A 27,014-nucleotide genomic window follows, 5' to 3' on the forward strand; every position below is an offset into this window, starting at 1 on the left:
TCAGGGGTATGTTCAGCATGGAGGGGTTTCTTCTGTGATTCCTAACATTCCCCCACCTCTCTTTTCAAGACATAATGAGGAGGCTAGGGCTTTTGTGTATTCTTACAGAATTGTAGAGGACTCTACGAGCGGAATTCAGAATTGCCTTCTTGCATTTTTTTCCAATCACCTAAAACCACAAACCATCCAAACAAGAAGAGTCTGACTTGAAGTTTGGAGAAAATATGGAAATCTTCATCTTCCATACATGGGGGCTCGCCAGGGAAGGGGAGGCGGATGGGATGAAACCCAAGCAGTGTCTTTTCACAGAGCATTTACAAAAAAAAAAGACTTTTTGGCATTGTAAATATTTGCAAAATCACATACATTGAATAAAATTGGTGAGCTAGTTGTGATGGCGTTTTAATTTCATGCATTCTTATCTTTCAAAAATTTTGGAAAAAAATATATATCTATTAAAAAACACAAACAAATTGCAAACTTTCAAAAGCAAAAACCAATCTACCAGCATAGAGCCAGCAGGGCTCTTTATACCAATCCCACTTCATATGTGATGGCTTGCATTGGGAATGAGGCAAGGCTAAAACCCCGTCATTTTGAGCGCTTTATAAGCTGTAACCTATGGTTTAATGGAAACCATTTAGGCCCAAGCTATGTAACATGTGGATCTGGGCACAATTTCAATGCAATCAGCTTCCCAATATAGGAAATATGTGGGCCTACATGGACTTAACTTTAACATGATTCAAACAGGAACCCAAAATATAGGAAACATGTGGCCTATATGGGGCCCATACTTGATAGACAATAGCACAAAATTCAAGAGAAAGCTGCAGGAAAACAATTAATGCAAGATTGCTGCAAAATTTGAGGTTGTTTAAATGATGTTGGAAGTTACGAAGTGCAAATCCAGGCACTGAATTCAATGCGAAGTTTGTTTTTTTAATATGAAAAATTGAATTTAAATGCTAATCTATCTTAACTCAAAGATCGAGGCAATTTATTTTAGCTATGATTTAATGGGTACAAACTCCATTGCAAATCCTATAGCAGTTCAAATCTTGCTTCAAGATTAACCATGGAGGCTATGTATTTAATGACTATTTGTAATTTACAAGAGGAATCGAATTAAATGGTATGGCTGGGAACTAAATGCTCAATGTAACTGCCATTTAATGGCAAATTCGCAAGCCTTTTCTATATAAATCAAATTGCTCAATGATTTGGAAAACATTTCAATTGAAAACAAATGCAAATTAGAAGCAAAATTATGGGATTTTTTGTGATTAATACTTGCAACACGGATCTGATCCACTTTTTTTTTATGCACATTTGCAATAAGGAGCAACATTCAAACACATTCCAGTCTTTCAACACTCACCTACAGGCAACCTTCATCAAGGAGACTTCATTTCAAAGTATTCAAATTCTCATTTTGATCTCTGAGATTTTTTAAACAGCCAATTTAACTTTGTTGCAGATATGACAATGGTTATAATTCCACACAATTGCATCCCAGTTCAGGATTAGGGGCTCACATCACAGCGTTCTAAATTCTAATCATATCAGAGGTTTTAAATTTTCAGAAAGGGGGCTGTTTCTACTTGTTTTCATTAATTTTATCTACAGAAGACCTGATTTTACACTTTTATCACATCCTTTTGAGCAAGCTTAGGTAAGAATGAGGTTGGTGTCACTAGTAGCAAGACTCTTGGCATCAAAGAAAATCAATTTAAAAGTCTTAGTGGATGTAATCAACTTAAATTTCTTCCTTTGTCAAGTCTGATATAAGTGATAACATTCTGATTTTAAGAACTAGAAGGAGACTAACCTCTAAATTTGAAATTGAATTTGATCAAGGTTAAGAAGTGGCACTGAGTTTGTCCTTTCTTGAGAGCTAAGTATGGAAAGAGGAGATAAAAGTATTCCAAAAACAAGGCCTCAATCCAAGATGGGAGGAACCAGGAGCTAAGTGGTCCAAAGGCAAGACAGATGTTCCCAAGATGGATCTGGGCAGTAGGTACTAGACTGAGATCAAAGGACGTCAAAGCCAAGAAGATCACAAGTGGTCCCAAATTATTGAAAGTAGATGACAAGAAGCCAAGGACCCTCCATCATCCCGTCAATAGAGATGTGGCATTGGAAAGAAGGTTGGGCTGAAATTCATTCTTTGGAACAACTTAGAAGATTAAGGCAAGAGAGAGACTCTAAGGCCCAGAAGATTAAAAAATTTCAAAGGACGAATCAATTGAGAGCATAAGCCATCACAAATAGATGAGTAACATATGATTTCTCCTCAACAAGTAACAATTAAGGGCATTTATCAAGCTTAAAGGATAAATCTGTTGAGGTGTCAGCCCTATCCTGAATCAATAAAAACAGGCCAAGTGTCAAATGGAAACAATTTTCTAAGATGGTGTCTAGCTTCATTGTGTTGGTTCCCAAAACTATAGATTAGAATCCTACGAGCCTTGCCTACTCGATGCTGGGATATCTAATCAGTTGTGGCCAACTTGACAGGATCAATCAATTCGATTTGGATCCTCTATGCTTCTAGTTCTACAAAACCAAGGTTGGTGCACTTGATCCTAGATAACAAACTTGGATCCAAGACATTTATAGCAAAAAGATTTAATGCAAAGACAGTTTCCTGAAATGGCAATAGATTAAAGAAACTTCTGGATTGCTAATAGTGAGTATTAATCTTCGAAAATACGATTACTTTAATAAAATTGTGAATGTTGATATAAGATCAAAAGTGAATTATTCAAACAAATAGATATCAAACCCTTAGAGGAAAGAGATTAGATTATTTCCAGCATATAGATAGAAAATTATGAGTGACTTCATGATCAGTGCTGAAATTTAAGAGGGCAATAGAGTCAAAACTATACATTTTCACATACAACTCTATGATATTATATATATTAAATCTATAAATAATTCAATTATCAGGATGCATCAAATCACTTCGTATTCATGCATATTTGAACCAATCTATGATGTTTTAACCCTTAAAGAGGCTAAATAGATACACATAAGTAAACAACCACAATATTTGTATTTGTCAGGTTTAAATAGCAACGAGCAATTTGATCCACTTATCCTAATAACAAATTATTAATAGAAAATAAAGATGATCATAAAGGACAAATTATATAGTAATTTAACTCTAAAGCAAATAAAAAATCTTATTGATTATATTGTAGAAAAAATCGTATTGAAGATGCTCCACTCAACACAATTTGGTCTCAAACAATATCGAAATTTATGCCCAATAATTCACTATCCAAGAGCTTGGTTCAAACTTCAATCTTTTTCCAAGGAAGGAACTTAAATAACATATATGCTTTAGAATTTGCAGAGATTTTTTTGGTAGATATGAAAGGTGTCTTGTTTGATTTTACATTACATATTTATAAAGCACCAAAAGGCATCAGTTACTTAATCAAGCCTTGCACCTTTTCAATATTAATAACTAACCATTCTTAAGTATTTAATATAATTTTAATTAAATCCAAATATAACTGGACGGTTTAATTACTCTTGTTTGATATTTCTTCATCGGTGTGTATTCATGCCCCTTGCATCCACCGCTTGAATGTGTATTCCATATGTTCTCATTTCTTTGGTGTCTTATAGAACTGGACGTGATCTTTTGGAAAAATAGAAACTCCACGCTCATACCTCCAAACCTACAACAGAGACACAATACCATTAGAGATGTAAAATATTAATTGAAACTCCTCAACTATTGATGCAAATCTCCCTGCTTTAGCGGCCCTGGTCCTTCCAATGCTCCGGTGTTTATCCTCTCAAACTTGTATGGTCATCTTGTGTTATATTTGTGATAGAAGGCTTTTGGACGTCAAGAAATCCTCAACACAAAGACCAGAAGGAAGAGTAATGGTTTTTGAAGCATCCTACAAATTAGTTGCCACAAATCATCGTGTCTTGCAAAGAAATACTACTCCTTCCCATTTACGCATTCATGCCTCTTATTTGCATAGTCATAGACAGCATCACTTATAGCGATTTTCGATGTCCGGTTATCCATATACAATGACCGTTGTCGGAAGATATGAATTATCCTTGTCGAGTATAGGGCAATGGCGTTGCTCCCAAAGGGTGGATTATGTGCTTGCCTTGATGACATATCCAGAAACCCATGGTGAACTCTTGGCGGTATATCACATTTGTGAATACCAGTGCACATCTTTTATATGTAGGATGTCCTACTTCCATCGAACTCTTTTGAAGATTGGGTTATTTGTATCACCTTCATAAAGATTGTAGGTACCGTTGTATGAATCAGCTATCGACAACAAGTTTTTGTTGATGTAGAGATAATGGATGTCCTAATCATCTTTTGTCAATGACTCCACGGCTCCCGTTTTTGTCAATAACAAGGAATTAAGATGAACACATGAGGATTGAAAAACATTTGATTATCCAAAAACCAATAATCTAGACTGAAGGTGATGGTTGGAAGGAACAAATACTACATTTTGCTTGATCACTCTGAGACCATTACTGCAATCACCTACTACACTAATGCTTGATTCCTTTTGACGTAATATGTAAATCCACTCATAGGTTGTTAGCAAAGAATCTCTAACATTAATTTTTCAGAATGGAGGCACAATTTTTTGGGCTCCATCACATTGAATGTGAAAAAGGATGAGGATAAGGAACACATTTCCCAAGATGATGAGGTGGCATTATCTACAATGGGTTCTCTTCTCATTGGTTCACCTATCTTTGATCCTTATCCAGTTATTGATTTGAATTTTCTCATTGGTCCATGAAATGAATGTAATTTTCCTCTTGGCCCACATGGTGGCGCCTGATTGAAATTGGGTGGACATTTAATATTTGTGGCAAGCACTTACATAGACCTTAATTAGGCCTTACATGAATTAATTTTGGCCCTCGATTTCAAATCAATCTCAGCCACTCGTATTGGGAACTACTATAAAAAACCAAGGCCTCTTAATTTGTAACTCATTAGTTTTAGAGAGAGTAGGAGGGGATATGTTTTGTTGCCAAAGTGCTACCAAAATTGTTCTCTATTCATCGTTGGGCTTCATGGTGGATATATATGATCATTTTGGAGTATTGCACAGTTCTTTGCATTTCTCACTTAGATTAGGATTTCATTTCATACTGTTTAGAAGTAGTGTAGTTGGAAGGGAGTAACTGTGAATGTTTACTTGCTTGACTCGAACAAACCCGGGCCACTAACCTCTTGTTGATTGTAAGTGTGACTCGTGTGGTAAGTCGAAGATTGAAAACAATTAACTTCAATTGATATTCAATCTTTAGTTGCATCCATTTGATGGGATTGAAGAGGAGATATTGATTTGAAAATCAATTGTGTATTCTTTAGAAGCTTGCACTAGGTGGGTAAAGTCGTTGATCAAGCTACATCTAGTAGAGTCCAAGTCATCCAAGATTCCTTGCATTCATAATTAGGAGTAGAAGTAGTCAAAGTTAGTAACTTGAAGTTGAAGTTGAAGTTGAAGTGGAAGTTGGAAAATCAAACTACATTTTATTGCACATTGTGAAGCTAAATCTTTTGGAGTGCAAGAATTTATATCCTTGAATGAATAGCGCAAAACCCCTAAGCAATTACCAAAAAATCACATTATTTCACTGAGTAAGTGTCCATGGTTGAAGGAACCTTAAAGCCATTTCAAGATCTTGCATTGCAAGCTTAGCATGAGAGATGACCTTATATCAAGAGAGGATTAAGTAGTTGATGTTTCATTTTGAAAAATCATTGAGTATTTGATTTTGCATGTTATAATGGAACAAAACACACATTAACACATATCAATTATGGATCTTTCTCAGTTTGGGTATGCATATGGGTTAATTGCCCTCTATTTACATGTATGCATTTTAAAAAATCATTAAAAAATATCAATATTTAGTGGCTTTCTAAGTATGATTAATTTGCATGCATTTAGTTTAAGATATTACAAAACCTTCATCGAGTCTCCCTTGTCTTCCATTGTAGTACCACCTACTCGAGAAGTATTGCTTGCTTTTCAAACACAAAAATCCTTCAATGATTGTAAATTTCCCTCCATTTACATGTATAAGTTTTATAAAAATCATATAAAAAAATTCTCTTAGATGGTTTTCTAGGTACGATAATTTGCACACATTTAGTTTAAGATATTACAACATTTAGTTTAAGATATTACAACATTTAGTTTAAGATATTGCAACATCTACTTGAAGCCTCCTTCTTCTTCCATTGTAGCATCACCTCAAAAAGTATTGCTTGGTCTTCGCACACCAAGTCCATCAATGCAAGTAAACTTCTCTCCTTCCTCATCGTCCAATATGGAAGCCATATAGGTGTGAAAATTAACAATTCACCACCAAATTGAAAGGTCAAAGCTGAAACCATCATTGGGTCTTATGATTGGGTCTTCATTGTTTGTCCTTCCAACCTAACCATCATCTCCAATACTACTAATATGTACAAAGATTCATATCTTATGATTGGATTGTCATGGCTTGTCCCTCCAAACTCTAATTTCCTGAAGACAAGGGTACCTTATCTCTAATCTTATACTTTTTATCTCTTCAGTGTTGATCATGCATTTCTTGCATTTTTGTTGAGATGTCTTAGTTCTCTTTTATTATTGAACAAGATTTGCTAGGTACATTAAATGAAGTCATTTCCTTGGAAACATCTAAATCTTGCCCATCTTGATCTTTTTGTCGTTCTAATATCAAATACTAGTAAAGGACAATAGCCCCAGCAAGCCTCAAATTGTGACTAATTTATAGAAGAATGGATTGAGTTATTGGAGTGTTCAATTAGGGTAGAAACTCAATCCAATTCTTAGGGCACCCATTGTTATAATCCCAAATAAGTCTTACCGATATCATATTGACTATCTTGCTTTCTCCAAGCATTTCTAGATGAAAAGCCATACTCTTCTTGAGACTAGCGTCCATCATATTCCACAAGGTAGAACTCTTTTATTTTTATTCAAAATAATGGAATTAGGAAGCTCAAAGTTCATCCACAGATTTTTTTCCTACAATTGTCTTCTTATGTGGACTTAATATACACAGTTCGCTAATCTATACACAACTGGAAAATAGTTCCATTCATACTTGCTCATAGGTAAACCCCATGCAAAATCCATAAAAACACATTCCCATGGTCTTCGATCTAACTTTCTTACATGCCAACCTAACCAATTTGTGTAAACAAATTCAGGAGCAACAAGCCCATGCAAATCATTGTAAAAGACAAATACACTTCAAAAAATACATTCCCATGTTCTTAAATCTCACTTTCTTACATGCTAACCTAGCCAATTTTTGTAAACAAATTCAGGAACAACAAGCCCATGCAAATCATTGTAAGAGACAAAAACACTTTTCTGAAAATACTTTTAGGAAGGTTTGATTTGGATTAACAAGCTCATGAAAAACATTGATTGAAACAAATAAGACTTCAATGAAAATATTTTTAAGAAGGTTTTCTTGTTCAAAAATTAATATTTCCATGGAAAACATAATAAGCAACAAATTTTTCTCGGAATATTACCTGGTGTCTAAATGTAATCTTTGTATTTCGAGTACCCCTGTGCAGATAATTGGATAAAGCAGAGAGAGGAAAAACAAAAGCAGCTCGTCCAAGTAGAACTAGTGACATAACTGAAGAAAAGATTCCAATGAATGCTCTAGGGCTGCAAAATAAGAGAAATACAGGATAAGATGCTTGAAAGTTTTATTAACTTGTAGGAAATTCAAAAAACTCAAGTTCTAGAATCTCTAAACTATCCTTCCAATTTGTCATCTCTAACTTTACTAGCCCTTTTTCCTTATCTTACCTTAACTTGACAGCTAGTAAATAAAAGAGCATGGCTACAAATACAAACAAGCCTAGTCCACAACTAACATGATTATGTGGAATGAAAGAAACTGCCACTTCCCTAATGCTTGAAAAACTCATGTAGCAATATAAATGAACCGAAAGTATGAAAAATAAACAAAAGTATCTTGAGAAAAAAAGCTTATGGCTCTTTAGTGTAATTTCCCTTATTATGGTGCAAACTTATCCTGTTACTGTCTTCTTCATGCAAAATACATTATATGTGTGACCTTTTAAATACCTAGACCAGTTGAGCTACAAGGCTTGGTAGATAGCCTCCATGGTAAGTTTAAGCATATTATTAACTTCCTCGGTTGTCTAGAATATCTCTATTCACAGTTTACAAGAATCAATAAAATAAATTTAATTATACAAGAAATTTACAAGCAGAAAATATTCCCCGGCTTACAATAAACCTCAAACAGGTATCAATATTATGCTATGTATAACATAAATTTGGCCAAATTTGTTTCCAAAAAAATCCTTTTTTTTTGTGACTCCAATGGTATCCCTGTGACCCAGGCCAGTAACCAACCTACCTTACCTTGGTCTTACTTATTGCCAGGTTGGGGTTCAAAAAGGGGCGAGCTGGGGCAAGACTAATCCCACGGGGGTGTGTGTTGGAGCTTGTGATCAACATCCACCGAATTAATCCATCCACCACAATCAAACTCATGACAGATGGGGAGCAAACCTATGGTTGAATCCAACTCCACAAAAAGTGCAGGCAAAATACCCAGTATGCACGCAAGAGAGAGTTCACACAAAGTGTGTGAGCATACACTTACCCAGATGAATCCTTTTAACTATAGATGCATGGTGCTCCTAAACTGCTTTTTTTTAATCATAAGGTAACCCATCATATGGAACTACTTGATAAAACAACTTGAGAAAAGAAAAAAGAAGTTCTAGACATATGGTGCATTCAATTCAAGCATTTTCACTTTGTGGGAGAAAACTTTGTTTCTTTGATTCACATAAAAAGGCAATGTTCGTACACCATGTTTGCATTTCCCTTTTTCACTTTAAATATCGTTAAGTGGTTTCTATGATTTAAAGCCTTCGCTATTTAACCCTAGCATTATTGACAGATTATGCAAATAAATTCAAATATAAATTATCTTTACTATAAACATGATGTAAACAATGGAATCATGTTCCATGATGTTAATACTGCATATGAATAATCGAAATTCAAATCGTGCAACCCCGTTGCTAGGTACAATGACTAAGTTAAACATTTTAGATGCTATAAACATGGAATTATCAACATGAACCAAGAACATTAGTATCTTGCCATGTCCCCTTCTACTTAATCTCTGTAAGAGCACAAATTAGTCTACTATCCATCCCAATAGGCTAATTTTTAACATCAAGGATGCTGACGGTCAAAGGTGACAATGGGCTAAATTAATTATTTAATACTTCCACATTGAAGTTTCCCACAACATTAAGTATGGCATATGGCGTCTTGAGAAAAAGTTAAATATATAATATTTCAACATTGAAAGTTCTTTTTATTTGGAAGGTGGTTATAATATTACGTCTTCAATGCACCACTTGTTATTCTTTTTTGTTGGGCGCTCCACTTTGTGTTACATCCCAATTTTTAACCCAATTTAAAATGTTCATATAGCCGTTGAGGTTCACATGAAGTCAATTGACAGTTAAATTTTTTATAATCTTGCAAAATAGTAAGATGGTTAATCATTATAATTTCATATGAAGATATCATGCTAGTTGATTATTTATCATGAATTCGTGGAATTGAAAAGGCGGTTAGCCGTTATGATTATTTATGATTAATAACTTGTTATGGTAATATGATTTAACTGTGGAGAATTTTCTTGTAAGGAGCACGTCAAAGGGGTGGAAGCATTGTCAGAAAAGAATTAGGCACAAGAGCATCACCATCACTGGGCAAATGGGTATGAATTATGAATCACCATGGTTGAGGACCTAGCAACTACATAACGGAATACACACATTAGACACACATGAGATAATAAACATTTAAAATATTAATCATTTTAATTTAATTAATGCATACCTCAAATGGTTTTTGGTTGACTTTTCCACCACATCATTATAATACATATTTATGTATGTACACATAGATATAAATTAAAGGTGACATCATTGTATTATTTTTATACAAAATTTTATCTATTTAAGGAAGATAAAATAAATCTTTCAAGATGAAACATGTATTTAGATATACATATTTGAAAGGTACAACCTTGGATAAACATTTATTGTGTACCACCTTAATAAGATATATTTAAGTGCAAGTAAATATCTTTTGATTTATAACCTTCAAGATCTTTTCCATTTTTATTTATTTCCTTTTAAGAGGCCGAAATGAACATTTGGCATTTGATATGGATGATTCAAGAAGACAAATCTTTTAACTGCTCATGAGTTACGGCTTCTTGGAAGCCTTTGGTATTTCGAATGCCTCCTTATTTATGGAAATCGAATGAGGCCATTGATATATTCTTCTTCCACGATTTCACCCTGCTCCTTATGTTTTTCTTTTACCTGTATAATGCAAGTGATTCAAAGCAAACGTAGTCTAGATCTATTCTAAGTTTTTTATTCGGAATTACTCACATCTAAGGAACCGGCTACTTGAAATCAAGCCAAGGCTCACATCCAAGGAACTAGATATTTGAAACCAAAACAAGGCTCATGTCTTCCATCCTCAGACCAGGTTATGTGGTCAAACTTTCATAAGCAAATTGTTGTATGTTCTTCTTAAACTATTTTCGTATTTGCAGCAAGAAGGAATGTGTCATGAAAATTCCGCACATTACTTCTGAATTGCAATCGAATGGATATTCGATAGTCCAAACTCTTTATGTTGTTGAGTCAAGACCAAATGTGCAAGATATGTTCATACATCTTTGTTTTACTGAAGTATATCAGAATCGAATTATATTTCTTGCAAGCCATTAAGATCATTTCTCAAGTCATAAAGATTGTGATATGACATGTTGAAAAATGTAATACTCTTACACCAGTTGAGGTTCAGCAGAAAGAGTTGGTTTAAAGATTTAAACACCTGGGACTCACCTGGCTGTATGGCCAAGGAAGAGGTGAAGAGGTGAGAGAGAGAAATCTGCAATAACATGAAACAGAATCAGATTTGGCATAACAATACATATTATTTTTAAAAGGACTCATTTAAAAGCTCATGCATGTCCAATTCATTCTCTGTTGTCAAGTCGAGTGGTGTGATTAAATACCAAAATGTTCAGTGGCTGACAAAGTGTTTCATGTCTATTCCAGGTAGGGAGGGTCTTTCTAATTAGAGAAAGTGTGGAGATAAGTGTAAGGTTCGTGATTAGGAGGTTAAGCCCCTGACAATGTTTTCCCTCTCCAAGAGATGTTAGAACGTGCATTAGATAAAGATAAGTTGAGCATTCAAACATTTATTGGTAACAAGTATTTTTACTTTTAGGATATTTATACAAGTAGAAGATATGATGGATTAATTTATATCGTTGAATTCGGTTATTTCCTTTGATGAAAGCAACCTTTCTCATCAATGTAATTGGTAACCATTTAGATCAGTTGACCTTCCAACTGAATATGGAATATATCTATAGGATTGTTATTTCAGTCTTTCATTTATAAGAATAATGATTATGAGCATAGCTTCTAATCTCATGTTATTGCCACAATTAGCAATAGGAAAAAAAGGAATGAAACAAAGGTATCTGACGCCCCAAATGATACAGTGTTATCTGATGCCCTAGATGATACAGTGGTATCTGATGCCCTAATTGACACAGTGGTATGTGATGCCCTAAATAATCCAATAATAATAGATGCCCTAATTAATACAGTGGTATGTGATGCCCTAAATGATCCAATGGTAATTGATGCCCTAATTGACACAGTGGTATGTGATGCCCTAAATGATCCAATGGTAATTGATGCCCTAATTGACACAATGGTATGTGATGCCCTAAATGATCCAATGATAATAGATGCCCTAATTGAGAGTGGTATGTGATGCCCTAAATGATCCAATGGTAATTGATGCCCTAATTGATATAGTGATATTTGATGGTAATTGTCATTTGATTTTGATATAGTGGTATTGAATGGTAATTGTCATTTGATCCTAAGTGGTATTTGTGGACTAACCTGGGTGTTTGCAGAAGCATCTCTAGATTGATTTTGGTTTCGAATTCCATAGTATGTAGATTTTAATTTCCATAGTAAATTCATTGATAGTGTTTTCAATTATTAGTTATGAAATTTTCGTTTAATTGATTGTAACCATTAATCTCATACACACGAACATAATTGATATAATTGTCATCCTGTCAGAAGGAAGTAATAACTATATTTCTTTGATATTTTAGTTGTTAATTAAGATCTTGGAAATGTGGTTGTTACACTTTGTAACTCCAAAGTGACCTTGCACGTGGCTATTCCTATGGGCAAGGTTGGTATCGTGGAGGGGAGGTGAAAAAAATTTGCTGAAAATTTGTTTTGCTTTCCGTCTTTGTAACTTCAATTACCTAAAGATGCAAACACTTGGGGAAAAGATTGGATGCAACCCAATTTTGAAGAGTGAACTCATTTTAGGGTTCACCCTTGGATTTGACAGTTGTTTGGAGAGTTTGTAATGAAGAAAGAGGATTATCTCTAAGTTTTAGCACCATGACAATATTAGCAATTGTCGTGAATGAAGATTGTAGATAAAGGGCGTTCCCTGAGCTTCATTTCGGTGAATCAGGTTGGAGAAATCATTATGTGATGGGATGATAAGTACATGACTTGCATTTTGGGTGGCATTAGATAGTCAGTGACATCTCTGTTAAAGCATTTTAGCCGATAGTTCAAATCATCATGGAAAGGTGGATCCATATGTACTTGTTCATCTATAGATAACATGGCTATCCTCTAACTTGTTTATGAGACACAAGCTGGTTATTGCTCGCATTTTATGTTGTTGGGCGTTGCGTAGTAAGAGATTATATCGATGACAATTGAGATTCCTAGCACTACTAGTTGGTTTCAGCCATCAATTTCCATTTGGTGGAGTCATTTCTAGATGCTATAACTCCATATCTATTTCCTAGATGTCATATTGTATATGGTTCTGTTGCGGCGTTCGGGTCAACATTTGTGCATGAATATACTAGTGTATGCATACATTCTATGTGTTTGTTTCAAATTAAGGTTGTACTAGTTTGCAAAACTTTTTCTTCATAATGTTGGATCGCCTAAGGATTTATTCTTTCCATTATTAGTATGCAATTGTGACTTGTAAGTCACTTGTCTATTTGAATATTTATTAAGTTTTAAGCTTCCAAATCTAAAATAGTCCATTAGTAGCTTGGATTCTAGAAATTCAAACAATCTCAAATATAAACTTTCAGATAAGGCTTTTTGTAGGAGCCGCAAATAAGGGATTAAATCTCAATAAATATACTATTTGATCAGTTTATAAATATTATCAATAATAATTGATATTAATGAACTAATTAATATTATATTTCTATCAATATATAATCTCTTGAAGAATAATAATCGATCAATATGTTACCTAATATGTTTTGCAACTAAAATAATTTGAAAGGACCGAAAACGTTCTAAGCCCTAACTATTACCAAACTAATCCAATAACAGCGAATTTCTTGGGATGCCCTAACTATTAGCAAACTAATTTAATGTCTTGGGATGCAACCCTCCCATGGGTCACATCACCTCATTTGAAATGACAAGAGTTAACCTGGGAAAAATCTAGAAAACTACACCACCTACAGGGTCCATTGCAAGGTTGGCAAAGATGACAGATTTGGGTGCGTTGAGAGGCAAGAAAGGGTGCCACGCAAGTAAGACCCACACTCTCGTAAGGTTATGACAACACAAGCCCACGAGGATATTGGGGATCCCAAATTCTAAACATAGAGTTATTTGTAACTAATCAAATCGGATACCAAAATACGTTATTAATGATATAGTAACTCTAGGTATATGGAGAAGTATAAAATAAATAGAACCTATATTCAAGAATTAAGACATACAATTTATGTGTCATAGAATATCATATGAATGGACATATATGGAGGGTGTATATATGACATGTATCTATATAAATAAATAAATATGTACAAATAGAATATAATTTATTATGCGAAGTAAATATCAAGTAGGATTTTATTTATTTTACATGAATGTATATGTCTTGAAATTTAATGGAACTAGGATGGTTTTAGCCCATTTTCTTTATTCTCTCGCTATACTTCTGGAAGTTAATAGATGGTGTTGTGTAGGTAGAGGCAGAATAAAACCAAAGAATATACTAGTGTCAAGCGTCCTACAACAAGTAAATCCACACTCACCTTAGAATAAGTATAGGAGCGATGTAAGAAATCTAGGTTAAACATGTTATTTACTAGAAATATTACAAGATATAATTGTTTATTTGAAACTAATTAAGTTGTTTGCGAAGTAATGAATGTTAAATTTTGATTATTGACAGCCTCCATGAAGGGGACATCACAAGTGGTATCAAAGCATAACCCTGCCATCTTGTGAATAGAAGTTTATGGAAACTCACGAGAGAAGGGGCAAAAAAACAACCATGAGCAACATAGAAAATGAAATGAGATCCTATATGGAACAAAACAATCAAACCCTAATTAGTCACATAGAAATAACAAACCAAGCACTTCTTCAAGCACTACAAAAAATGGGAAATTCAATCAGCAAGGGTCAACCTACCCGTATAAGAGACACTAGCTCAAACCACATAGAGAATAATAGTGTGCCTTCCATGGTCTGTTTGAATACCGCAAACCCCATTCTTACCCCGGAAAGAGTTACCAAGAGAGGAAGAATCAATAGAATAACCCATGAACCGAATTGAGGATATAGCAAGAGCCCATGCAGAATGAGAACGTCATATTCGGGAAGTAGTATCATTTAGGGGATTTTATGAAGATTAGAGAAAGGAAACACCTAGGAAACATGTTAATAAAGGTCTTAAGCATAAAGAAAATAAGGTGGATATACCAAACTTTGATGGATCAGAAAAAATCACAACATATGATTGACTACAAACACTGAACACTTACCTGACCTTAAAACCCCATGACTAAGAAGATGCATTCCAATTCCCATCAAGCAGGCATACCACGTGAATGGTGGTACCGTGGGATAAACACCCGTGCTCATCACAATATTACCTCATATAATGAGTTGACACAAAAATTTATGAAAAGATTTATTAGAGAACATCCTCAAGAAGATTTCAAAAGACTAACACATATTAAACAATATGGGACAGTTGAAAGTTACATGAATGAGTTTCAAAGAATATCAATATGAGCGACAAGAATGGAAGACGATAGACTCACTTATCTACTTATAGCTGGATTAAATAAACCACTTAAAGGATTGGTCAGTGCACTAAAACAAGGAAATCTTGAGGATGCATTTGCACAGCATTCAATTTAGAATATTCACCAGACAATAGATCAACAAATAGCCATAGTAAGACATTCACAAAAGAGATGGATCCTATGAGAGAGACAATTTCTGCAAAAGAGAATTCCACAAAGACTTGTGCTTAGAAAAAGAAGAGCTTAACAAAAAACTTATGTTTCAAACACCAAGAACCTTGGGGACGAGGGCACCCTTGTCACCAAAGAGAGTTGGAGGAGAGGAAATGGTGCTACAACTATAAGGAACAATGGAGTCCAGAACATATATGCGGCAATAGGGAGCGGACCCCGAACATAAAAGCAATACTTTGTATAGAGACAAACATGAAGTCAAACAAAAGAGTAAGACATGATGAAGGGAAGAGTAAAGACTTTGTAGCAGCAAATGAAGGATTGGGAAACAAATAGAGATTTATAAAGGAACCCCTTTAGCCTCTACAAAACTTTTGAAAATAGATTATTAACCTTCTGCAAGGAAAAAGTCACAACATAAAGCATCCAAGTCCTTGGAAAAATTGTATAATGAGAGTGTAAAAATGAATCAATACAATGAAAGGATTAACAAACCATGCATACTTTGTCTTGAAACATCTATGGTACTCTCTTTAAAACATTAATATATATTTAAATTGACTAAAGATTAATCAAAACAATTGGAGAAGAGTGAAACTTATGTATGATATAATACACACAAAATTCTGGACCACTAATAACAAAATTAAAAAAATCAATAGGTACCACCATGGGATAATATTATAAGATCCTTCTTCTATAAGATAAGAGACATTCAAGTCATCGATTTTGACTTTCCAACCATAAATAAAAAATACATATTTGCTTGAGGACAACCAAATATGGGAAGGGCAAACAGTCAAGAGTTGCAAATAAGGCATCAAGTCTCAATAAATACACCTATTTGATCAATTTAGAAATATGACTTTAATAATAATTAGTGTAACACAAGGAGTGATAGCCCCCTCCCAAACCTCGAAGTACCCGTCCCCAAGACATCCCTACGTTAGGTACTTGAGTATCCAAGTACCCCCACCTTTGTCATTCCACAACCATGCCACCATTGGGATGGGTACTTGAATTTCTATTTGAATTTTGATTTTTGAATGTTACTATTGGATATTTAATATGCTACTATGTTGAATGTTCAATGGTTCTAGTTAATGTTGCAATTTTGCTATGTTCAAGTATTTTTAATTTGGTATGTTCTACTAAAACATCATTTCATAACTAGAACTTCAAGTTCTATATGTATACTATACAAAACCCCTCCCTGCCCCATCCTCCCCTTGTCGTCGTCCCCTCGCTCTCTTGAAAATGAGGCCCATTTTCCTTGCATCCCAGAAACTCGTCCTAGCGTCCTACCATCCTGACATACCCCAGTACTGGGGTTACACTGATAATAATTGATATTAATGAATTAATTAATATTATAATTCTACCAAAATATTTGTATCTTGAAGAATAATAATCAATAAATATATTAACTAATATGGTTAACAACTAAAAGAATCTGAAAAGACTGAAAACGTTCTAAGCCCTAACTATTAGCAAACTAATTTACTATCTTGGTACACAACCCTCCCATGTGTCATGTCACCTTATTTAAGGAGGGAGACTCCATCACATTGGGCACCGAAGGAAATAACATGAGTTGACCGAGGATAAAATTTGGAAAATGACACCTTTGCAGGGTCCATTGCAAGGTCAGCAAAGATGACAGTTTTGGGCACATTGAGAGAAATGAAAGGGTGCCACATAGGTAAGATCCATACTCTCGTTAAGGATGTGACAACACAAGCCCACGAAGATATCAAGACTCCCAAATTCTAAACATAGTAACAAATCAAATTGGATCCCATAAAACATTATTAATGATATAATAATTTTAGGTATATGGATTAGTATCAAATAAATAGAAACCTATATTAAAGAATCAAGATATACAACTTATGTGTTATACAATATCTTATGCATGGGCATATATGGAGAGTGTATATATGATATGGATTTATATATATAAATGAATAAATATGTAAAAATAGAATATAATTTATTCTATGAAATAAATATCAAGTAGAATTATATTATTTTACATGAATGTATATGTCTTGTAATTTAAAGGAATTAGGATGGTTTTAGCCCACTTTCTTTATTCTCTGAATATACTTATGGAAGTTGATAGATGGTGTTGTGTAGGGAGAGATGAAGTAAAATGAAAGGATATACTGGTGTCAAGCACCCTAGGACATGTAAATCCATGCTCTCCTTAGAATGGGTATAGGAGAGATTTAAGCAATCTAGGTTAAACATGTTAATTACTAGAAATATTACAAGATATAATTGTTTATTTGAAATTAATTAAGTTGTTAGCGAAAAAATGAATGTTAAATTTTGATTATTGATAGCCTCCAAGTAAGAACATGACAAGTGATATCAGAGCATAATCCTACCATCCTATAAATAGAAGTTTATGGAAATTCAAAAGGAAGGACAAAAAGAACCACCATGAGCAACGTAGCAAATGAAATGAGATCCTATATGGAACAAAACAACCAAACTCTGATTAGTCAAATAGAAAAATCAAACTAAACACTTCTTCAAGCACTACAAAATATGGGAAATTCAATCAGTAAGAATCTAAAGGGTCAACCTACCCATATAAGAGACGCTAGCTCAAACCACGCAGAGAATAATAATGTGTCTTCCATGGCCCAAATACCACAACTGCCATTCGTACCCAAGGGAGAGTTACCAAGAGAGGAAGAAAGGATAGAACAACTCATGAACCGAATTGAGGATATAGCAAGAGCCTATGCAAAATTAGAACCTCATATTAAGGAAGTAGTATCATTTAGGGGATTTTGTGAAGGAAACACCTAGGAAACATGTTAATAAAGATCTTAAGCATAAAGCAAATAAGGTGAATACACCAAACTTTGATGGATCAAAAAAGATCACATCATATGATTGGCTACAAACACCGAACACTTACCTGACCTTAAAACCCCATGACTCAAGGAGATGCATTCTGATTTACCATTCTCCATCTAGCAGGCATAGCAAATGAATGGTGGTACCATGGGATAAACACCAATGGTAATCACAATATTACCTTATATATGTAATTCACATAGAAATTTATGAAAAGATTCAATAAAAACAACCCCAAGAAGATTTCAAAAGACTAACACATATTTACAATATGGGACAGTTGAAAGTTACATTAATGAGTTTGAAAGATATCAATACGAATGACAAGAATGGACGAGGATAGACTCACTTATATATTCATGGCCAGATTAAAGGAACCACTTAAAGGATTGGTGAGTGCACTAAAACAAGGAAACCTTGAGGATGCATTCAAACCAACATTGAATCTAGAATCTTCATCAGACAATAGATCAACAACTAGCCATAGTAAGACATTCTACAAAAGAGATGGATCCTATGTAAAACAATTTCTGCAAAAGAGAATCCCACAAAGACTCATGCTTGGAAAAAGAAGAGCTTAATAGAAAGAACTTATGTTTCAAGTGCCAATAACCTTGGGGAGTGGGGGGGAGTCGAACAAAACAGTAAAACATGATGAAGAGAAAAGCAAAGACATTGCAGAAGCAAATGAAGGATTGGGAAACAAATGGCGCTTTATAGAGGAACCCCTTTAGCCACTACAAAACTTTTGAAAATAGATTATTAACCTTTTTCAAGGAAAAAGTCACAACATTAAGCTTGTAAATCCTTGGAAAAATTATATAATGCGAGTGTAAAATGAAAGGATTAACAAAATGTGCACACTTTGTCTTAAAACATTTATGGTACTCTCTTTAAAACATTAATATGTATATTTATATTGACTATAGATTAATCGGAACAACTAGAGAAGGTTAAAACTTAGGTATGCTATTACATGCACAAAATTTTGGACAAATACTAATGAAATTTAAAAAATCAATAGGCACCACTATGGGATGATATTATAAGATCCTTCTTCTATAAGATAAGAGACATTTAAGTCATCAATTTTGACTTTCCAAGCATAAACGACAAATAAATATTTTATTAAGGACAAGCAAATATAGGAAGAGCGTACTGTCAAGAGCTGCAAATAAGGCATTAAATCTTGATAAATATACCAATTTGACCAATTTAGAAATAATACTTTAATAATAATTGATATTAATGAATTAATTAATATTATAATTCTATCAAAATATATATCTTGAAGAGTAATAATCAATAGATATATTAACTAATGTGGTTCACAACTAAAATATTCTGAAAAGACCGAAAACATTCTAAGCCCTAACTATTAGCAAACTAATTTAATGTCTTGGGACGCAACCCTCCCATGTGTCATGTCACCTTATTGAAGGCCCTATTTAAGGAGGGAGATCGTGTCATATTGGGCATCGAAGGCATAACAATGAGTTGGCCAGGGATAAATCTCGAAAACGACACCACCTGTAGGGTCTATTGCAAGGTTGGCAAAGATGACAGTTTGGGTTGCATTGAGAGGAAAGAAAGGGTGCCACGTAGGTAAGACCCATACTCTCGTAAGGATATGACGATACAAGACCGCGAGGATTTTGGGGCTCCCAAATTCTAAATAGAATTATTTGTAACAAATCAAATTGAATCCCATAATACGTTATTAATGATATAATTATTCTAGGTATATGAAGTATCAAATAAATAGAAACCTAGATTAAAGAATTAAGACATACAATTTATGTGTTATAGAATATCTTATGAATGGACATATGGAGGGTCTATACATGATACAAATACATATAAATAAATATGTACAAATAGAATATAATTTATTATGTGAAGTAAATATCAACTAGAATTATATTTATTTTACATGAATGTATCTATCTTGTAATTTATAACCAATAGGATGGTTTAAGCCCATTTTCTTTATTCTCTCACTATACATCTGCGAGTTGATAGATGGTGTCGTGTAGGGAGAGGTGCAGTAAAACTAGAGGATATGTTAGCGTCAAGCGCCACATGACAAGTAATTCCACGCTCTCCTTAAAATGAGTATAGGAGGAACATAAGAAATCTAGGTTAAACATGTTAATTACTAGAAATATTACAAGATATACTTCGTTACTTGAAATTAATTAAGGTGTTTGCGAAGTAATGAATTTTAAATTTTGATTATTGACAACCTCCAAATAGGGGACATCACAAGTGCCATCCTATCAATAGAAGTTTCAGGAAACTTACAAGGGAAGGACAAAAAGGACCACTATGGGGAACATAATGAGATCCTCTATGGACCAAAACAACCAACTCTGATTAGTCAAATGGAAAAATCAAACCAAACACTACAAAATATGGGAAATTCAATCACTAATAATCTAAAGTGTCAACCAACTCATATAAGAGACACTAGCTCAAACCACACCAACAATAATAGTGTGTCTTCCACGGTCTGAATATACCAACCCCCATTCTTACCCAGGGGAGAGTTACCAAGAGAGAAAGAAAGGATAGAACAACCCATTAATCAAATTGAGGATATAGCAAGAGCCTATGTAAAATTATAACCTCATATTAGGGAAGTAGTATCATTTAGGGAATTTTGTCAAGATAAGAGAAAGGAAACACCCATGAAACATGTTAATAAAAATCTTAAGCATAAAGCAAATAAGGTGGATATACCAAACTTTGATGGATCAGAAAAGATCACGCCATATGATTGGCTACAAATACTGAACACTTACCTGACCTTTAACCCCATGACTAAAGAAGATATATTCCAATTTGTCATTCTCCATCTAGCAGGTACAGCACATGAATGGTGGTACCATGGGATAAACACCCATGGTCATAACAATATTACCTCATATAAGGAATTCACACAAAAATTTATGCAAAGATTCAATAGAAAACATCCCCAAGAAGATTTTAGAAGACTAACATATATTAAACAATATGGGACAGTTGAAAGTTACATTAATGAATTTGAGAGAATAACATTATGAGTGACAATAATGGAAGAGGATAGATTCACTTATCTATTTATAGTCGGATTAAAGGAACCACTTAAAGGATTGGTCAGTGCACTAAAACAAGGAAATCTTGAGGATGCGTTCGACGCAGCATTAAATTTAGAATCTTCATCAAACAATAGATCAACAAATAGCCATACTACGACATTCTACAAAAGAGATGGATACTATGAGAGATAATTTCCACAAAAGATAATTCCACAAAGACTCGCGCTTAGAATTAAGAAGAGCTTAAAAGAAAAAACTTATGTTTCAAATGCCAAGAACCTTGGGGATGGGTGCACACTTGTCACCAAAGAGAATTAGACAAAAGAAAATGGAGCTACAACTGTAAGAAGAAATGGAGTCCAAAACATAGATGTGGCAAGGAGAGCGAACCCCCAACATAAAAACAATACTTAGTATAGAGATAGATTGGAAGTCAAACAAAAGAGTAAGACATGATGAAGGGAAGAGCAAAGAAGTTGTAGAAGAAAATGAAGGATTGGGAAACAAATGGAGCTTTATAAAGGAACCCCTTTAGCCTCTACAAAACTTTTGAAAATAGATTATTAACCTTCTACAAGGTGAAAGGCACAACATTAAGCTTGTAAGTCCTTGGAAAAATTGGATAATGCGAGTGTAAAAATGAATCAATAAAATGAAAGGATTAACAAAATGTGCATACTTTATCTTAAAACATCTATAGTACTCTCTTTAAAACATTAATATGTATATTTAAATTAACTATAGAGTAATTGGAACAACTGGAGAAGGCTGAAACTTAGCTATTGCACAATTTTGGACCAGCAATGACAAAATTAAAAAAATCAATAGGCACCACTATGGGATAATATTATAAGATCCTCCTCCTATAAGATAAGAGGCATTCAAGTCAGCAATTTTGACTTTCCGCATAAACAACAAATACATATTTTCTTGAGGACAACCAAATATAGGAAGGGCAAACCGTCAGGAGCCACAAATAAGGCATTAAGTGTCAATAAATATACCTATTTGATCAATTTAGAAATAGCACTTTAATAATAATTGATATTAATGAATTTATTAATTTTATAATTCTATCAAATATATATATATCTTGAAGAATAATAATCAATGAATATATTAACTAATATGGTTCACAAGCCAAGTGATGGTTAAGTTGTTCAGTTGTTATCCTTGCCATCAAGGTTCAAGTCTAAAGGGGATGAGGTCCCCCGTTTGTGGCCTCACTGGGTCATAGCTCTAGGTCAAAGCGTTTACCCCTCTTTAAAAAAAACTAATATAGTTCACAACTAAAATAATCTAAAAGGACCGAAAACATTCTAAACCCTAACTATTAGCAAACTAATTTAATAACCATTAGTAAACTAATTTAATACCTTGGGATGTGATCCTCCAATGGGTCATGTCACCTTATCTAAGGAGGGAGACTGTGTCTTATTGGGCACCAAAGTAAATAACATGGGTTGACTGGGGATAAATCTAGAAAACAACATCACCTACAGGGTGTATTGCAAGGTTGGCAAATATGGCAGTTTTGGGCGCGTTGATACAAACGAAAGGGTGCCACGTAGGTAAGATCCATACTCACTTAAGGATATGACAACACTAGCCTACAAGGATATCATGGCTCCCAAATTCTAAACATAGAGTTATTTGTAACAAATCAAATCGGATCTCAATTACGTTATTAATGATATAGTAATTCTAGGTATATGGAGAAGTATAAAATAAATAGAAACCTATATTCAAGAATTAAGACATACGATTTATGTGTTATAGAATATCATATGAATGGGCATCTATGGAGGGTGTGTGTGTGTGTGTGTGTGTGTGTGTGTGTGTGTATAATAAATAAATATGTACAAATAGAATATAATTTATTATGTGAAGTAAATATCAAGCATTATTTTATTTCTTTTACATGAATGTATATGGCTTGAAATTAACGGAATTAGGATGGTTTTTGCCTATTTTCTTTGTTCACTTGCTATACTTCTAGGAGTTTATAGATGGTCTTGTGTAGGGAGAGGCTGGGTAAAACCAGAGGATATACAGGTGTGAAGTGCCCTACGACAAGTAAATCCACGCTCTTCTTATAGAATTGGTATAAAAGGGAAGTAACCAATCTAGGTTAAACATGTTAATTACTAGAATTATTACAAGATATACTTCGTTATTTGAAATTAATTTAAGTTTTTTGCAAAGTAATGAATGTTAAATTTTGATTATTGACAACCTCCAAGTAGGGGACATCGCACTTTTGATAGTCAAGCTCCAATATTCTGAGAAAAATCAAAGTCAATTCAATAGGGACATTGCATTGGTATCAGAGCATCAAACCTGTCAGCCTGTGTGTTATTTGGAATTTGAAAACAACATTACTGCAAAGAGCCACATAAAGTTTGGAAATCACACCTAGTATCAGAAGGTAAAATAGTTTCAGAACTTGTAGGGACTTCTTTTAGCTCAGAACAAGTAGTAGAAATCGCAGATGGTGGCAATAAAGAAGTAAGGGAAACTCTTAGGGGAATTCAGACAAGGCAGGGAGAGGCGGCTAATGTGTTGCAGCAGCCCACAGAGGCTATTCAGTGGCTAAGTGCAGGTCTCAAGAGGCCTTAAGTGGAGGTGGCAGTACAATTGTCTAACCTTGTAATAGGACAGCTCCTACACGCTCATTAGATAAGCCATCGATGCCAAATTTTGTTGTAAATAATGAAGTAAATAATGTTGAAGCAGTTGAAGCTAAACTGGAGAACACTATGACTACACATGATGAATGGGAATTACTTTCAAAACATGTCAAAGAAGATTTGAGTTTTCATTCAGTACATAGGACAGGGAAGAGAAATGACAAGGACAATGCAAGAAGGAAAGGCCTAGAACTCAAAGTAAAGATTTGAAACATGCTATAAATAAATTGAACCTACCAAAATTTGATGGTAGTGGTAAGACATCAGCCCATACACAGATGGATACATCAGCCCATGTACAAGCTGGGTACATTCCTGACTACTAAACCCGTAGATGGAACACTCATCAAGTAATCACCAAGTTTTATTGGCCGATGGTAAAACATAGAAAAACTCATTGGAAAAACTTCGCAAGTTTTTATGAAAAAGTCAACAAGTTTCTGAAAACAAAACTAGTCCGCATTGTTACCTATGCATTGAAAAGGAAAAACACTGCATTTTTCCTCACCGTTTTCTGATTGCAACGGTTTGGCTTATGACTAGAGGAGGAAAGAGAGCCTATATGGCTTCCAAGCCCTTGCTAGCTGATTGAAATCATTTACAAGAGGAACATTGACTTAGCAAGTGTGATAGAAAAACTCAGCTACTGCTGTGCATAACCACAAAGAAAAAAAATGGCACACTCAAGTTATTTTTATTCTGAGGGGGGAAAATGACTTCCAGTACCTTTGAACAGCTATAAAAGTCATTTTTGGCTTCACAGGGCCTTGCTCCTCAACCTCACCCTGTATCATGATTAGTCTGTAATTTTTTATGAAAAAGTTGGCAAGTCTTTGAAAAAAACTCGTCCTTATCTTACCTATGCGTTAAAAAGGGAAAAAAAGACATTTTTCCTCACCATTTTCTGATTGCAGTGATTTGACTTGTCAGTAGAGGAGAAAAGTGGGCTTAAATGGATTCCAACCCCTTGCTAGCTGATTGCACTCGATTAGAAGCATAATGTTGACTCAATGAGTCCGATAGAAAAACTCAGACATTAACCACATAAAGAAAAAAAAGTGGCATAGTCAAGTTCATTTCTATGTTGAGAGGGTGAAAAATAACTCCCAACACCTTTGTACAACTATAAAAGTCATTTTTGGCTTTGTGGGGCGCTACCCAACCCTACCCTATATTGTGATTAATCAGCAAGTTCTTATTAAAAAGTCAATGAGTTTTTGAAAAACACTCGTCCGCACCTTTCTTATGCGTTAAAAAGAAAAAAAATGACAATTTTCCTTACTCTTTTCAAATTGCAGTAATTTGGCTTATGAGTAGAGGAGGAAAGTGGCATGGCTCCAAGCCCTTGCTAGCTGATTGCAATCAATTAGAAGAGGAATGTTAACAAGTTCAATAGAAAAACTTGGTCGCTAATGTGCATAACCACATAAAGTAAAAAGAAATGGCAATATCAACTTCATTTTTATCCAAAGAGCGAGAAAAATAACACCTTACACCTTTGTATGACTATAAAAGTCATTTTTGACTTTGCAGGGCATTTCCCCTTGACACTAACTTGCATTGTGATTAATTGGTGAATTATTTATGAAAATGTTAGTGATATTTTGAAAAAACAACTTGTTTGTGTCTTTCTTATGCATTGAAAAGTGAAAATAATGGCATTTTTCCTCATAGTTTTCTTATTGCAGCAATTTGGCATGTGAGTAGAGGAGGAAAGTGGGCTTACATGGCTTCCAAGCCCTTGCTAATTGATTGCAATCAATTAGAAGTGGAATGTTTACTCAGGGCATCGGATAGAAACACTTGGCCAATACAGTGCATAGCTGCATAAAGCACAAAAAATGGCATAGTCAAGTTTATTTTTATGCTGAGAGGGGAAAAATAACTTTGGACGCATTTGTACAACAATCAAGTCAATTTTAACTTCGTGGGGCAGTACCCCTCATTCCTGCCCTATATTGCGATTAATCATCAAGTTTTTATGGAAAAGTCTAGGAATTTTTGGAAAAAACACGTTTGCATCTTTTCTATGTATTAAGAAGGAAACAAGCAAAATTGTAGCTCACCGTTTTCTGATTGCAATAATTTGGCTTGTGAGTAGAGAAGGAAAGTGGACCTATATGGCTTTCATGCCTTTGTTAGCTGATTGCAAATGATTAGAAGAGAAATGTTGATTCAACAATGGCTGATAGAAAAACTCAGCCATTGTTGTGCATAACCGCATAAAGCGAAAAAAAAATGGCACAACCAAGTTCATTTTTATTCTAAGCGGGGGAAAAATAACTCCCCGACACCTTTGTAGAACTATAGAATTCATTTTTGACTTGGTGGAGCACTGCCCCTTGACCCCGCCCTGTATCGCAATTAATCAGCAAGTTTTAATGAAAAAGTTAGTGAGTTATTGAAAAAACCTCATACGCGTCTTTTCTATGCATTAGAAGAAAAAAATGCTATTTTTCCTCACCAATTTCTAGTTACAATGATTTGGCTTGTAAATAGAGAAGGAAAGTGGGCTTACATGGCTTCCAAGCCCTTGCTAGCTGATTGCAATCAATTAAAAGCTGAATATTGACTTGGTGAGTCCAAAAGAAAAACTTGGTCGTTGTTGTGCATAACTGCATAAAGCAAAAAAAAATGGCACAGTGAAGTTCATTTTTACACTGAGATGGGGAAAAATTACTCACAACGCCTTTGTACAACCATGAAAAGTCATTTTGGCTTTGCAGGGGGTTGTCCCTTGACCCAACCCTATATTGTGATTGATCGGCGAGGTTTTGAAGAAAAAAACTTGCATGTGTCTTTCTTATGCATTAAAATGGGAAAAAAGGATATTTTCCCTCACCTTTTTTTTCTGATTACAGTGTTTTGGCTTGTGAGTAAGGGGGAAGTGGCTTTACATGGCTTCCAAGCCCTTGCTAGCTGA

At 34.4% G+C, this 27,014-nt stretch overlaps 1 protein-coding gene across 1 annotated transcript in view; it reads right to left on the reverse strand.

Annotated features, from left to right (window-relative positions):
- The window catches only part of LOC149557331 (sodium/hydrogen exchanger 4-like), a 162,100-nt gene that overhangs the window by 64,805 nt on the left and 70,281 nt on the right, over positions 1-27,014 (reverse strand). Inside the window, exon 11 of the mRNA XM_089832004.1 lies at positions 7,580-7,721. Within this exon, the coding sequence (XP_089688130.1) occupies positions 7,580-7,721 (142 nt within the window). The remainder of the gene's footprint in view (positions 1-7,579; positions 7,722-27,014) is intronic.

The sequence above is a fragment of the Cupressus sempervirens genome, chromosome 5 (genome assembly GCF_028749045.1).
Source record: "Cupressus sempervirens isolate cs-2001-9-10 chromosome 5, ASM2874904v1, whole genome shotgun sequence".
Classification (NCBI taxonomy): Eukaryota; Viridiplantae; Streptophyta; class Pinopsida; order Cupressales; family Cupressaceae; genus Cupressus; species Cupressus sempervirens.